At 30.7% G+C, this 16,627-nt stretch overlaps 2 protein-coding genes across 6 annotated transcripts in view; one reads left to right on the plus strand and one right to left on the minus strand.

Moving 5' to 3' along the window:
• LOC129913713 (matrix metalloproteinase-14-like) overlaps positions 1-6,126 on the plus strand; it is a 50,977-nt gene extending 44,851 nt beyond the window's left edge. For 2 of the 5 annotated variants that reach the window (XM_055992523.1, XM_055992531.1), the window contains exon 7: positions 5,803-6,126. In XM_055992523.1, the coding sequence (XP_055848498.1) occupies positions 5,803-5,942 (140 nt within the window). In that variant the 3' untranslated portion in view covers positions 5,943-6,126. Of the gene's footprint in view, positions 1-525; positions 675-905; positions 1,154-5,802 lie in introns of those variants that run through there. The other 3 variants (XM_055992556.1, XM_055992548.1, XM_055992539.1) reach the window with 3 other exon arrangements.
• A 3,254-nt stretch (positions 6,127-9,380) lies between these two features.
• Positions 9,381-15,257, minus strand: LOC129913743 (uncharacterized). The gene is made up of 2 exons (XM_055992568.1): positions 12,727-15,257; positions 9,381-10,082 (listed from the first exon to the last, which is right to left on the minus strand). Exons 1-2 carry the CDS (start codon positions 15,014-15,016, stop codon positions 9,754-9,756), a joined length of 2,619 nt encoding a protein of 872 aa, XP_055848543.1. The 5' UTR covers positions 15,017-15,257; the 3' UTR covers positions 9,381-9,753.
• Between the last annotated feature and the right edge of the window lie 1,370 nt (positions 15,258-16,627).

A 16,627-nucleotide genomic window follows, 5' to 3' on the forward strand; every position in this document is an offset into this window, starting at 1 on the left:
AGGCTAAATTATTAATATTAAACCCTATACAAAATCTGTGGATAGTAAAATTTTAGTAAATGTTTTAAAATTTATCAAACTATTTGCATGTTAAGTTTGCATTAACAAACCCCGTTTTCCCCTTTAAAAATCGTTTCTTCAAAAAAAAAAAAAATGTTTGGAACAAAATTTAAATTAATGGTACCTACCCACTTTTTGGCAATATTTTTTGTGGTGTTCGTGTTTCTAACAAGTAGTTCTAAATAAATAATTTTCAAAACAAAATATACTCCAGTTGATTGTTTGCACTTTTCTTATACAAAATTATTATGTGTTATTTTTCTTTTTTTATTAATTATTATACTCTTTTCTCTATGTGAAACAACTTTTGCACCTTTTTTATTACAAAAACACACACAAATTTCTCTCTATTTTTTTGTTTTCTGAAGCATGTTTATTTGTTTTGTGTATAATACAAAAATTAATTATCTAATTTTTAAAATTACTATAGATATATTTTGTTTATTTTAAAAATATGTTTTGCAGGCGTCAGATCTCGGGGTTGAGAACGTAGCTTAATGCCCCCAATAAATCTTCCTTATACCTAGTAGCAATTAGCTTTTTTCTGTAAATTGTGTAGCTTCCAGCTTTTAAATGAAAAAAAAAAAAAAAAAAACAAACAAAACAAAACAAATTCCTGCGCACGAACAAAAAAAATATCAAAAGTGAATATACTTTATTATAATTTTTTTTTTCTTAATTTCTTTTCTTAATTTTAAAGAAAATTATTTTTTACGTTTAATATTTTTTTCCTTTTTTTATTTGTTTTGTTACTTTTTTGTGTAAAAAAAAAAATCGTACATGCGTGTCTGTGACAACATCTTCAAAACAAAAAACAATTGCCAAAAAATTATCCAAAATTGCAGTCTACTATTATTTTAATTAATCAAAAAAAAAAAACCGAGAGATAATTATATACCTACAATCGAGAGCTTTCCCGATGAAGAAATTTCTAAACAAAAAAATGCCAATCATACCATTAATCTGTAAATGTAAATATGTTAAAAAATGACGTCACATAAAATCTGATTAAATCGAAAAGCTAACGCAATGAACAAACCTAAGATATTCACTGTAAATTACATCATCAAATCAGATTTTATTAAAAATAAAATACAAACAAATTGAACGCGCGTAGGACTAAAAAAAAAATCAGCTTCTGGCAACACTGTGTGAAACTTAGCCCAAGAAATATGAGAAAACTATGCAGCTGCCAACAAACAACACGCTTACCAAGATGTACGTTAAATTTATATATTTTATTTAAATTCTTCGTTCAGATTGGTTAAAAGTATCAACATTATTAATTTTAATTTTGTATATTAATTTATAAATATTTAAATATGCCAAATTTTTGTTTTTAATATTTTTATAATTATATTATTATTGTTGTGATGCATTTTTATTAATGTGGGATTATTTTTGTCGCCTGGTGGTAACTAAAAATTCGATATAAAAAAATCCTCATCTCAAGACCGAATTTAAATCAAATAATTATCATGAGCATAGCATGATGTTAAGTTTAATTTAAAAATAAATTAATAACAAATTATTTCATATACTAAAATAAATCATTATCTAAGACTAAAAGATCATTAAGTTTTAATAAATTTGCTAGAAGGTTGTGCAGCTTAAAGATATTTTCATGTAGGTATAATTTCACTTAATCATAATTCACATAATTCATAAATAAAAGGTTATACAAATTTATATGATAAATATTATATAACAGAAAGTTTTTTTTGTTTAACTATGGTATCATTATATCTAAAAAAATATTGTTGTTAATTTTTATTCTTATGAAAAATTTTCTTATTGCACATGAGACTTATAAGCCAACCTATGAACTCCAATCGATTTTGTGGGTGGGACTTAGTTCAATAAAATTAGGAGTTATTTCGGTTGAGAATTAATTCATTTAGCACCACTCTTACAGTCTTGAAAAAATCGAATTTAATTTTTTTTTACATATTTTGAATGTAATAAAATAAATAAACTTTCAATGTAATGAATAAAATTGTGAAATTTACGGACAATATTCTGTTCTAAAATTTCACATTGATCCAGCAAATAGTTTCGGAGAAACTAAAAGTAAAGATGTTTTTACCATAAAAGCGTTTTACTCGAAACGGTGTTTTCCAAGTCGGTGAGAAAATTTTTTTTCAAAACGGCTTGAAGTTTTCACACGATCTTCTAAGATACTTTTGTCAGGTTATTATCGAAGTTATAAGGTTTCGGACAATAATTTGGATTTTTCTTCAAAAAAAAAAATTGTCCTACAATTTGTCAAAAATCCAAATTTTGACTATTCAATCCATCAATACCAACCTGTATTCTATTATTCTAAAAATGAATCCTTTGTTTTTTTTTATTTCCGATAATTTTGATCAGAAATTTATTTATTAAAAATCCTCTTCATAAAAAAATCGTAAGTACACAACACGTTTTTCGGACTTATCTGCTCAGGTTGAGAAGGTAAAGGAAAATTTTTGGAGAAATCCGATTAATTAAAAATTTAAGGGTGAAGATGCAAACAAAGCATCTAACTTTAAATGCAATATTATAAAGTTCTAAATAATATATATAAAATTTGTAAGTCCCTCCTAATTACCCATTCTACCTCTTTTTACCCTTTTTGAAATGATTATATTTCTTAAAATTCGATACATTTTATGTTATATGTAGGTCCAAGTGCTTGAAAGCTGGCACTAAACGGCTTGCCGAATTTGTTCGTGCTCGCTTTGTTTTCGTCTTGTAGGGAGGGCTAGTTGGCGAACAATTCGTTGTCGGCGAAACATTTCAAATTCTTCTCCAGGGAATTACACAATACCAAAACAGATATTTATCGATTCGATCGACTTTTATCGCATCGAAGGTTGAACGACACTCGCAATAAGGGTCTTAGTCTGATTGTTATCTCCAGTTAGATATTTTTATGAATCTAAAACTTGCATTATAGTGCCTATATCGCAAGTAAAAAGATGCATCTATGTTAAAAATTGTCAAAGTTGTCAACTCGCTCTACAATCTACAGCAACAGCTACGCGATTGTGATCAAGGGACTAGTCTTAAATTTTTCGTCACGTACCTATATAATTTCTCCATAAAACCTCAAAAACCTTTACTTATTAAACATTAAAAATCAATAGATGACACGTGTTCCAACAATCTATTGTAGAAACGAACCTCAAATCTTTTTTTTTCGACAGAAAGGACTTATAGCGCTCTAATTTTGACTGCTTAAAAATCGATTTCGGTCCACAAATTTTCAATATTTTTTAATTATCTATAACTATCGATGTCAAACATTTTTCTCTATTTCCTTGCCATTTTGAATAGTTAGTCCAATTTTACTGAATCTTTTGATTTTTTTTTAACTTTCAACTTTTCCTCAAAGAAAAAGAAAGTAGCTAAAAAAGTACATAATCACAAGTCCAAAAATTCTTATCTAACTTTTGGCTTCTTTTTTTAACATTAACGTAATATAAACCTCACAGTTTTGGCTTTTCGTTTGTAGTGGAGTCAAATTAGCTTTATACCTCGGAATCCAGGGAAAGTCGATGCATCTGAAAAAAGAGTATAGGGCTGCATTATAAAAGGGTCAAATAAGAAAGTTAAAAAAAAAATTTCACCGCTCTCGATTACAACAGTTTTTATGGACCGTTTACTGTCATTCCGTATGCAAGCGTCAATCGGAATTGCTGCCTCATTTTAGATTTTGATCAAACTTTGTAGGGATGTTCTCTAGGACTGTAAGGAAGCAAATCCATGATGATTTAATTTTAAGTTGCGTGGTTTCCCCGCTACCCGCATTCGAACTTTTTCAGAAGGTCATTTTTATATTATTATAGCTTTGCGTCTACTAAAGATATCTTTTTGTTTGAAACGCCATTTTAAAGCTTAAGAGTAGTAATTTTTGAATATATATTAAAAAATTACGTAATAATTATCCCTGAATTAAAAATAATTTTTGAAAAACTGGTAATTTTGCTGATTTTTCATGGTTTTTGACTGGCTCCAGAACCTTGGCTATTATATGTAGGAAGCTTATACTTACCAAATATTAAATATAGATATTTTTCAACAAAATAAATCTAAAATGAACTCGATGGCTGTACTCCTTATGCAAAAATTTTAAGTTCAAAGTTTTGAGCTTTTTGAAAAAATATTTTTTTATACTATGATTTTTTACGATTTGACTAAAGATAGAAACATGAAACTAACAGTGTGTTAAGTTGAAACTTTTAACTTTAAGTCCTCTAAATAAAATTGTGTTATTTTCATATCTTCTTAGTGTACCGCTTGTTTGAAAATTCGCAAAAATGCTAAAAAGCCAAAAAAAAAACCTATTTAAGGCTATGATTGCACTATGTTTGACTTAAGATAGAAGCATGAAATTAATAGTATATTTAGTTCGTACTCTTAGCTTAACACACTGTAAGTTTCACATTTCTTCGTTTAGTCAAATCGTAGAAAATGACAGTATAAAAATTAGCTTTTTTAAAATACTCAATACTTTGAACTTAAAATTTTTACATAAGGAGTACAGCCATCGAGTTCATTTTAGATTTATTTTGTTGAAAAATATCTATATTTAATATTTGGTAAGTATAAGCTTCCTACATATAATAGCCAAGGTTCTGGAGCCAGTCAAAAACCATGAAAAATCAGCAAAATTACCAGTTTTTCAAAAATTATTTTTAATTCAGGGATAATTATTACGTAATTTTTTAATATATATTCAAAAATTACTACTCTTAAGCTTTAAAATGGCGTTTCAAACAAAAAGATATCTTTAGTAGACGCAAAGCTATAATAATATAAAAATGACCTTCTGAAAAAGTTCGAATGCGGGTAGCGGGGAAACCACGCAACTTAAAATTAAATCATCATGGATTTGCTTCCTTACAGTCCTAGAGAACATCCCTACAAAGTTTGATCAAAATCTAAAATGAGGCAGCAATTCCGATTGACGCTTGCATACGGAATGACAGTAAACGGTCCATAATAACTGTTGTAATCGAGAGCGGTGAAATTTTTTTTTTAACTTTCTTATTTGACCCTTTTATAATGCAGCCCTATACTCGTTTTTCAGATGCATCGACTTTCCCTTGATTCCGAGATTTTACAAATTTTATGTCTAATTTGACTCGACTATTGTTGTTTGTTAGGGAAATAAAAATCAATTTATTTATCAAAATTTGTTTATCCAAATTCACCACTTTAGGAACTATTATTAATTCTAGACTATTTTATTAATATCTAATTAATTTTATCTCAAAATGTTAGATAAAAATATTTGTCCAGGTTTTACTGTTTCTTGTTTAAAATTATTTTTTTTAGAATCTACGCTTGCGGTCATGAAAACCGCATCAAATAATAATAGGTTCTAAGAAAATGCAATTTTTTTTCTCAAAATTTCAATTCAATTAAAGTTAGAATTAATTTTGTTTACCTATATAAAATAGTTACACAATGTATTTATGTAGGTATTTTTTATTCTTTTATTTAGCGATGATTATTTGAAAATTGAAATATTAAACAAAACAAAAATTATGTCAAATATGGCAGTCAAAAATAATCCCACATTAGAATAAATTGATAAAAAAAAATTTGTTGGTGCACTTTTTCAAATTATTTTTTTAATAACACCTTAAATTCACGAAATTAGGATATATTTCATTATTAGTTTTTTTTTTATTATAAAAAAATGTTTTTATGAAAAATAATTCATATATTTTTTGTATTTTTTTATTTATTCAGGCACGGATGACCATCAAGCACATGATGAAATCCCAGGCAGAAGCTCTGGCATCAGTATATCGGCGACATCGACAAGCATTATATACACCCTGATATCGACAGCGTTATTAGTTGCATTCAAACAAATTATTGTCAGCTAAGAGCGGACTATATTGTTGATTTATAATCGTTTAAACGAAGAGAGCAATTTGTATTTAATTTAATTTAAATTAATTTTTTTTTTTTTAATTTTATTTTTATTTCGCTTATCATATTGTTATCGCACAAAGTCACAATTTATTTTAATTTGACACACATTTTTGTCCTTAATTTATATTCTTTTTTTTTTAATTATTATGTATATGTACATAATTATATGCATTCATCAGAAAAAAAATATGACGTATATTAAAAGCTCAGTGCCTTGTTTGTAAATATTAAAAATAAAAAAATTAAAAAAATTGCATTAATTCAATTAAATAAATTTTTGCAAGAATTTTGAATACCAATATTTTAAAAGTATTATATTTGACTCTTTAAAAAACAAAACAAAATCTGTGCACATTCCATTCCAAATAGAATTTATATATTTATTAATCTGGTGCAAAAATATTGACACTCTTTAAGAGGAATTATTCCAATTAAAAAATAATAACCGGTGAATTAATGTGGGCAGCTTTATTGTTTTATTTTTTTTATTGTTTTAATTTACAATTAACTTATAAAGCTTACTAAGGTTCTTGAGTGAATTGTAGCTATCTTTTTTTTTATTTTAAGCGCGAAAGATTGAACGAAACTATTAGAATACTATGTCATCAAACTTAGCATTAATTTTAGTTTTCTTTATTATTTAAAAAAAAAATAAATATTTTTATTAATTTTAGTTTATCGTCAAATTATAAATTTGTATTATTATTCCAAAGTGGATATATGACTTATAAAAATAATATTTAAAAAAAAATAAAATATATACATTCACATTGTCCAGTTATTAATTTTAAGAAATTATAAAATGTAAATGTTTAAAAATAAAAAACACAAAGAACAAAATGTTGTAAAATAAAAAAAATTGTAAAATAAGAACAAAACAAAAGAACATTATACGATAATATTCGGAATTAATATTTAACTCCGAATATTAATTTTAGGTAATTTTTTTTAATAAATGAATGAAATATATATTATGTATGTTTTCTATAAATGACGAAATAAACAAATATGAAAAAAAAAATTTGTTTGTTTTTTTTTTTCTTTATTTCAATTAAGATATTCGGCATTAGCCAAGTTGCACACGGATGTAAGAGTGTTTGCTTGTTTCGTATGAAATCAGAATTGTCCGTTCCAAAGCCAGTGTCGTGGCAAATCAAACGGTTTTATGAGAAAATTCAGACGAGAAAACTAACACACAATCTGGTTCTGACTGAAAAGCAAGTACAGAAAATCCTTCTCTGAACTCTTCCTTAGGGTCAAAAAAACATCAATGAAACCTTTTTGAAACAGAAATTTTTCACCAAAAAGTTTAACATTTCTGTTCCGAACATTCCAGAAAAGGCTCTATAACACAACATACTTACCATCCTATCGATTTCAATGCCTTAAACATTCAATTAATAAAAATATTACTAATATACAAAGTCCAGAGGATATTTCCGATAATACACAATAATTGAAGAAAATATTACGCATACGCCACAGTGACCCTTCAGTTTAAACTTTACAAATTGATACGAAGTTTTTTGAAAATTTTATAAATGAGAAATTAACAAAAAAAAAAATGGTACCAAAATCAAGTCAATTTGTCAATAATAAATAATTATTATTAGGACGTAGTCGCAAGTAAGGCAAAGTTTGATTTTCAAATGCGTCAAAACAAACCTGACACAATAAAGCTGAGAGTTTACTCCTGTTGTTTTTCGTCTCCCAGTTTCACTAGCAGAATAGTTTTCTGTTAATACCTACCGTATCCCGATTAATTCTAAAAATTTCATAGACATTTTTTTTATAATTACATAAAAGATTTAATTTGAATGATTAAGACTTTATTTTTATACAATTATATTAACAATTTTGATGATTAGATTTTTTTTCTGTCATTGCAAATAAACCAACTTAAACTATTAATTTCAGGGAAAAAAACTTAAACTCTTTTATATACTTATTTGTATACCCCTTAAATAAAAGTTAATATGTAAGTTTATAACTTAACTTAATCAATAATTTATTATTTTAAAAACTTATATTATTTCATTTTTTTTTTTTTGTATGAATTACGGAAAAATTAAATTTTTTATTCGTTTGTATATCAAAAAAATTGTGACAAAAAAATTTTGGAACGGCTGTGTAAAGAAAAGGGAAGTATTACTTTTTTAAATGCAAACAAAATTTGAGCTTGAAATATGAAACAAGTAAAAACTAAAATCCTAAGCCCAATTTCTTAACAGAGCGCTGAAAGTTACGGTTTATTTTTTATTTTTTTTTTTTTTTTTTCTTAAAAAGATCTGAAAGTATTTGATCAAGGTATGTACATTGTACAGTACACCCAGTTTTTAATTTTTTTTTATAAATTTTAAAGCTCAAAAAATGGGTTGATGCATTACGTATAGATAAAAAAATGTTAATTTTTCTTTTATTAAAAAAAGTATATTTTTTTATTTTCATTGTCACTAATGGACTAGTAAAGGATTCGTTCAAAAATCGAACTCGAGATAACATGCAATTTCCCAATTCTGCCTGTCTGTCTATCATTCAATCTGTGTGTATAAGCAACCATGCGTTAGGTCGATTCACTTTGTCTGCAGCAGTTCTATATTATTTCCATAGGAATTTTTAACATTTTGTAATATTTACCTCATGGCACACGATAACGACCATAACATTTTGACTATTTTTGTCTCTATTTAATTAGTAGAAAAAGATAGGGACACATAGCGACCAGACGTTAACGAACAAATGCCGTAATTCACCCCTTTCAATTAGGTATAGTTTTCAAAAAAGCACGCGTATATCAGCATGAATTTCTTTATATAAAATATGAACTTAAGCTGCCAGATTTTTAAACTTGATATCAGAGCTAGAGGCGTAGCTACCGCAGTATCAACCGTATCAATCTTACGAGGGTGGATCAATGCGTTAAAGAAAATTCACATAAATTAACTTTTAATTTAAATCCAATAATCAGGTTTTTATAGACGATACTTTAAATGAATACACTAATAATTCATACAGATCAGTCAAATAGTTTAACCAATACAGAAATTTTAATAAAAAGCTGAATGCTATATCAAAATGGAAAATTCGAATTTCACTATTTTTTGCCCAAGAAAAGCTTAACGGAAACCAAGAAAAAGCTTCAAAAATAATGTGCAAGTTCCTTTTCATCTATTGAAACTATCTACCACTGGTTTAAACACTTTTGGTGCGTACGAACCAGAATTTTGAATGTGCTTGGTGATATAAACTATGTACATTTTTAGAACTTAAGCATGCTGTAGTGTTTTCTCAAGCTAAGATTAGGCAGTATAAGAGAATAATGCCAAGAAACTGGGAGTTTGGGTAAAAAAAAATACATTAAATGATTTACAATTGGCCGTAAGGCTTCCAGGACTAATTTTGTTTTTTTTTTTTACTTAAAAGTAATTTTAGATTTATTCTTAAATCTATATAGAATAATGTATGTTTTAAAGTTTTACAATGAAAAAATACGTATATAAATATAAATAATATATATGTAGCTTTTTAAAAAATATAGTATTTCCACCTTTATAAGTGGGGTATAATTTAACTACCCTTGGCTTAATTTTTAGATAGGATGCCTAAAATATAATTTTTATATATGATAGTGAAAACCTTATTTGAACTTAAAAGAAAAGAAAAAAAAAAGAAAAACATTTACGATCTACTACAATAATATAGTAATTTTAAAGTATTACTGACAATGTTTAACTATGTCAGTTTATTGTGTTGTGTTCTTATTTAAAATTGTGTATCATCATCTTCATCCAAGTCTGAATTCATTTCGGCAAACATATCATGCAGATCATCAGTCTCGCCTATAGTGTCACTTATTTTATGAGCTTGACTTGCGGTAAATAATTTTTCGAACTCGTTTTTGGGCTCGAGATTTGCTACAATTGGTTGGATGTTGGCTGCCGTTGCTAGTGTAGCACTAATTTTGGCTAATTTATCCAAATCTGGTTTATCCTCTTTGGCATTTAACTCGCGGCGACGCAATTCTTCCCAGTTAGTTGGTGCTCTCGTTGACATGGAGGTAACAGCCCAATCATCATCTTCTTCTTCGGGTTCTAAAATAAAAAATAATATACATAAAATTGATATTTTTTGAGGCCTTTTTATTAAAGACAAAATTAAATATGTATCTTAAAAAGTATAAGCAAAAATATTTAAAAGAGAAAAATGTTTTTGTAAAAAAAAATATACATTGAATATAGCGCAAAACGAGAAATAAAAGAAAACCAAGTTTTAAAGGGGGTAGAATTCAAGCACTCCATTCAGGGATATTCTCTTTTGAAGAATTTACAACGTCTCAAATAGTATAATTGACAATTATTATACTATTGAAGGCGTTGTAAATTCCTTCTGCACTTTTTAATGACAATTATTAATTGTCATTAAAAAGAGCATCTCTGCTAGCCATTTCTGCAAATCAATTACTTGCACACAAGCATGGTTGAGAGTTGTTAGTCACTAAGCCTTGCTCCTTCAGTGGGTGTCGTGCGACTTACATATCGTCAGCTTAGAGTGTAAACCTACTAACTCCACATAATAGTCTATTTCTATTTAATAGACCGGAGCTCCAGACCAAAAATAGAACAAATTCGTTCAAATTGTTATTGCCGAATATGTCATAGAAGTAAACTCCAGCTAAAAATGCTACTAGATCCATTGGTGCATTTCTGAGAAAACGGTAACCCTGGTCGTTTTTCAGGTTTTTTGATTTAATTCGAAAACCAAGCCTAACTTTGAAATGGTTCAAAGACACTTTTCATAGCAAATTAAATTTTCTATCAAGTTAAGGTGGTTAAAAAATTTTAAAAATTAGTTTCCACTAAAGTTCGAACCTAAAATCAATGAAAAAAAAGTTAAAAAATTGAATATTTTTTTACTAAATCAGGGTACGTCCAAACTTTGTACTAATAAAATAAAGTAATGGTAAAATTTTTTGATAATATGCAATTTTTTTTTTTTCGTCAAGAAAGGACAGAATTGTACCTTTTCAAAAATTAGCACTTTTTCTTTATTTTTGAATTTTTTAATTGAAAGCAAGTTTTTAAAATTCGATAAAAACGTAATAATAGGTTAGTCTTAAAGTAAAATGACCTCGAGGGATTGATTAAATATAAACTAATTATGACAAGCAAAACATTTAATTTGCATCCTTAGGGCCTTGTGTGCAATTTTGTGTATTTGTTTTTGTATAAATACGGATCAAATGGGTGGACCGACCATAAGACTTAGTCTATGGCAAAGAAGAACATTTAATACGAACTCTTTAGCTATTTCCAATGGCTTAAAATAACAGTTATTGTCAAATCAAAAACCTACGAAAATTTTCTCTTGAAAAACGAGAAAAACCCACAGCAGTTTTAAATAGAAATGTTTGGCAAAGTGTGAGTAAGGATAGACACCAGTTACTGCCGTGCTAAGCAAAAAGGGCTCATATCCATTTTTGTAGTTTTGAGATAAATGCATTTTACTGATAAGGGAAAAGGTTGAGAATTGTAAGTGCGCTCAATTTCAAAAATGATTTTAAGCAACTTGTAGTATGAAAATTATAATTTTTAGTTTGCACAATTATTATATATTGTTCAAGCTTCCCAAATGCGTATCTAATTTTTTTTTTTTAATTTTAGAGTTAGTAATAAATGCATTTTTCTATTGAGGAATACAGCGGAGTAATATTGTTGAGCTCATCTTTATTGACTATTTTGAGCCACTTGGAATTGGAGGCATTGTTTCAGGATGTCAAATATGCCTTTAGCTCAATTTTGGATTTTTGGCTGCTCATGCGCCCTTTTTGCTTAGTACGGCAGAGTAGTTTAAAACCATGTTTGCAGCTTTAAAAGACCAGTGCTGATACCTCGGTCCGCGAAAAACCTCGAAATTTTAGGACTTTTTTCAGTTTTAAGCTTTCAAAATGTAAATGGTGCATATTTTAGAAAATACCTGTAACAACCAGTTAAAGATGCCAAAATTTGGTATAATTTCAGCGTAACCACAGATATGTAGGTCCAAAACTTCTTGAAATAAATTACTCCAAGAGTTGAATAATTTCGCCACAAAGTAAATTAGGCCAAAGGCGTACAGCCATGAGACTGGTGTCAAATCAAACCTGAAGGCTTCTTCATATAAATTGTGAATTATTTTGAAAATCGTATGAGTGGTTATAGAGATACATATTACTGTGTGAAGTTCATACTAAGAATGAAAAGGAAACTCGGTATGATCGCTGAGTAAAAAGAACAAAATTTTGATAGATGTACTAACGTGTCATTGCGCCATTGGCACAATGTACCCATTGGCATTTGCACCCATTCCATTGGCACATGATAAAAATTCATTGAAAGTACCGGATTGTTTTTAAATGAACTAGTATACATATGTAAACCAATAGTTTAGGAGCTTATGCAAATTTTTTTTAACCAAAGGGAATCACAGTGGACCAATAGGATCCAGTTCCCAGTGTACGCAACAGCTAAGTGCTGTGCAAACCCCTCATAACCTAACCTAGTGTGCAACGATGGAGAAAAACATCCATCTGGAGGAGCGTTTAAAAACCGACGTAGACTGGAGACAGCCAGCAAGGCAGGGCTGACTTTACAACCTTATTGGTTTAGACCAAGATCTTCTCTTGATTGTAACTACTGTGTTCAAATAACAATGCATTTAGATTATGAAAATTCAAAAAAATTAAAAAATTATTATTACCTTCATCCAAATCATCGTACTCATAATCATCCAAATAAATATCATCCAATGTGGGTGTAGGTGGTCCCGCAGGAATTTCAGCGCACTCATCCTTCACTCTTGTGCCCAGCAAATTGATACCTTCAGTATCCGAACTGCTCTCATCGATATTTTGCTCCACTTTCACAGCAGGTTCCAGATGTACTTTTCTTGCAGTTTCTGGTGGATCTGTACATATGCAATCTGGAGATTCTGATTTGGGTCTTTCTATTGACGGTGCTGCCGCTGGTGTTACTGCTGCCTTTGTTGTAGCTGATGCAGTTGCAGTTTCCTTTAACAATTCCTTCGCCTTTTCTAACACATTCTCCTTAGAGTCTTCTTCTCCCGAAGCGGGAGCGGCGGTGGATCTTATTGATTTATCATTCATTGCGCTTTTCGATGTGCCAGCTTTTTCTGTATTCGATGCTGTTCCAGCTGAGATCGTGACAGAATCCTTGTGGATTTCTTTCGAACTCTGTGATGCTTCTGATTCCTTTGTTGAATTGCCTGCATTGTTTTCTTTATCCCCCCCAACTTCCTCTGTTGGACTTGGTGTACACAATAGCACACTGACAACTGGGTCATCATCCTGTTCAATCAAATCATCATCATCCTCCTCAATCTCATCCAACAAATACGCATCTTCATCTTCATGATAATCATCATCTTCCACATCATTCGCTGGCAAAGTTTCTCGAGTTTCCTTCGGCGGTGGTATAGCTTTCGTCTCCCCAGGAAGACCAATATTCCCCTTTTGCCTTCGGAATCTTACAATCAAACTTCGAGACTCTAGCAATGCATTTACAGTATTCCTATAACCTTTACTCGCTTCCTCAAAGCTGTTATATCGGATAAATGCATATCTTGTGTATCTCATCCTCTGGGCATAACCAATATCAACCCGATGAGCTTTAGGAAAATGCGCCTTAACAGTATTCACTGTTATCGACGTTGGCAGGTTTCCAATATACAAAGTATATGGATCAATTTCTTCTGGAGAAACCTGATGTTCCTCCGATGGCTGACTTTTCAGTTCAGCAACTATTTTGCCAGTTCCAAATGGAATCTCTCGAATAGCTTCAATCACTTTCTCAACATCGGCACCTTCTTTTAATTGCACAAAGCAATAACGAGGTGTCGATGGTTGTTGAAAGTGAACCGTTTCAATAAACGGTGAGTACTTCTTAACAATGTACTTATTGAGATCTGGATCAGGGAATTTAAGAATTAGCATCTTTCTTGTCGATGCTCGACTGAATTCTTTTTCTAGAGCTAAAGCTGCTACAGCATCTTCCCTCACCCATTCTTTCGAACAAGAGTATCTCGTCGACATGGGCTTCCTTTTAGCCTTTTTGTTCACTTGAACAGTGCTATTATCAGACTGGTTAAGGAAAATTGTTAGTTTTTCCGGACCAGCTGCTTGATCATCTTCATTTAGATGATGCATTTCATTGTAATTACCAAAGTGGTTAGGATTTTGAAAGTAAGGATGGGGATAGACTCCAGGGAAGTGATGGGGATTCTTTCGACGGTTTCGGGAGTAGGATGGAATCCCAGAGTTTGGGGACAAGTTTGGTGGTCGAATTGGAGGAGGACCACGAATCCCGCCTAAATTGCCATTGAAACCATTGTACATGGTTCCATTTAAGGCGTTGACGCCTCGTATTCGAATGCCACCTGCCGAGTTGGGTGTTCTCAGGCGAGAGGGATTATAGCTCGGTGATGAGCCAGTGGGTCTTGAGAGATAGTCATTGCGGGGATTCATTCCTGCCGCTGGTTCTGGGTCTTTTGGCAGAGGTGGTTTTTCGGCTTTTAACTCGGGAGGTGGTAAAGGCGGTTGATTAGAACCGCCGGGAGTTGTGGCAGGTGGAGTGAAGAACGGTGGAGGTGTTGACATGAAGTTCCATGTGGAACTGCTGTTGTACATGAGAGTGGTAGTCGGCGGAGTGGGGAACGGAGGCATGTTAACCGAGTTCATCGGAAAGAAAGGAGGTTGGTTGTAAAATGTGGGATTGGGAGGAAATTGTTGTTGTTGTTGGGCAGCCTGAATCTGTTGGTGCATTTGGAATTGCTGTTGTTGCTGCTGTTGGACAGCGACAGCAGCCGCAGCTTGCATTTGCTGCTGGGCAAGGATTTGTTGTTGCTGTTGGTGAATATGCATTTGTTGTTGTTGTTGTTGCTGTTGTTGCTGCTGTTTGTATTGCGATGATGGCAAAAAGGAATCGAAGCGCTTTGCTTCGGATGCAAAGTCCGGCGAAAGTGATCGTTTCATAGTCGAATACAAAAAATTGAGATGGTTCAAGTGTATTTATTTTAGCATTTTTCTAAACCATTTTCAAATGCAATTAGTGTTGCGTGCAATTATAATAAACTGTTTTTGGGATTATAATATGTATTTGTTGTTATTATTTAAAATGAATTTAGATGAAAAGAAATTTTATTTTTTATGCAAAATTGCAAAGAGATTTGGACTTTTTTTTTGTCGTATATTTTGAAGTAAGCTTGATTTTATATTTGTCTTGTCAAAAAACAAAATTTGTTTTTTTTTAGCGCTGAATATGAGAGAAAGAGAACAATGTATGATGTTGACGTTTTTGTTTCAGTGCTAAATGGGTGTGTTCAAATAGTTCTTTAAGGTCCCGTATTCATTGTGCATTTTAAAAAATAGGTCTGCTTTGCAACAAGCTAAAATAAGCAAATTGTAATATTTTCAGACCGAAACGTGTTTGTCAGCTATTACATGAAGCCTCAATAGGCGCGACTCTTTTTAAACATAATGAGTGCAAAAGAAAAAAAAGATGAAAGAAAAAATTATCCGACCGGAGAGTCGTGGGTCGTGAGTCCGATACTCTTTTTTGACGTTTCTTTTTCCACTTTTTCTTTTTTCAACATTCCCTCTCATTTCTTTTTGCTTCTTGGTGCAATACAACAACAAATTTTAAATCAAAAGAGAAATGTCAAATTTGAGTCTTGGACTCAAGAGGCATCGTGTAAGTCTGCTTCTACAAGAGGACGCAAAGTTCAAGATGCACATAAGAGCAAGGGAGAAAGAAAAGTCGAAAAAAAGGGAAGCAAGATTTTTTACACGGAGAAAAATGAATCTAGTATTTTATACTCCATATGACTAGTAAGTCAACTATTACATGAAGCCTCAAGAGGCTTGACTCTTTTTTCTAATTTTCTTTTGATATAATCATTCTGTGAGGCGCGTACTATTACACGACGCCTCTTGAATCAAAGACTCAAATTTGACATTTCTCTTTTAATTTAAGTATTGTTGTTGTTGTATTCCACCAAGAAGCAAAAAGAAATGAAAGGGAATGTTGAAAAAAGAAAGAGTGGAAAAAGAAACGTCAAAAAAGAGTCTCAGAATTTTGGCCCACGACTCTCCGGTCGGATAATTTTTTGTTTTATCTTCTTTCTGTTTTGCACTCATTAGTTTTGAAAAGAGTCGCGCCTCTTGAGGCTTCATGTAATAGCTGACTAAGGTAAGCCCTAGATTTTAATGTCGTTTTCCAAAATTATGGGAGTGAATCACTCCTTTTTCGTGCAATTTTGGAATTTGTTCACGAAGAATTTGACAAGTGGAGTGATTTGACGTTTGCTTGGCATGTGTTTGTAATACGAAATAATGAATAAAATAATAACACACAAAAAAAAGTTAAAACAACCACCCAACAATTTGACAAGCAGTCCATGAAGCCAAATGTAGAAGTATTGGTAATCACTCCGTCACTCCTTCAAAATCTTGGGAGTGAAGAATTCACTCCAAAAATTCACTCCTTTTTCAATTTTGGAATTTGAAATCACTCCTTTTGGAGTGATTATATAGCTAGGAGTGTCACTCCTTCAATTTTGGAAAACGACATAAGTAAAATTTACC

Source organism: Episyrphus balteatus, chromosome 1, assembly GCF_945859705.1.
Source record: "Episyrphus balteatus chromosome 1, idEpiBalt1.1, whole genome shotgun sequence".
Lineage (NCBI taxonomy): Eukaryota > Metazoa > Arthropoda > Insecta > Diptera > Syrphidae > Episyrphus > Episyrphus balteatus.

What these genes read in the sequence shown, in the direction of transcription:
- LOC129913743 (XM_055992568.1), bottom strand. Translation starts at nt 15,016, where the DNA reads ATGAAACGATCACTTTCGCCGGACTTTGCATCCGAAGCAAAGCGCTTC. An exon ending in GTACGATGATTTGGATGAAG is followed by an intron (nt 10,083 to 12,726) that starts GTAATAATAATT and finishes TTTTTATTTTAG; the next exon opens with AACCCGAAGAAGAAGATGAT.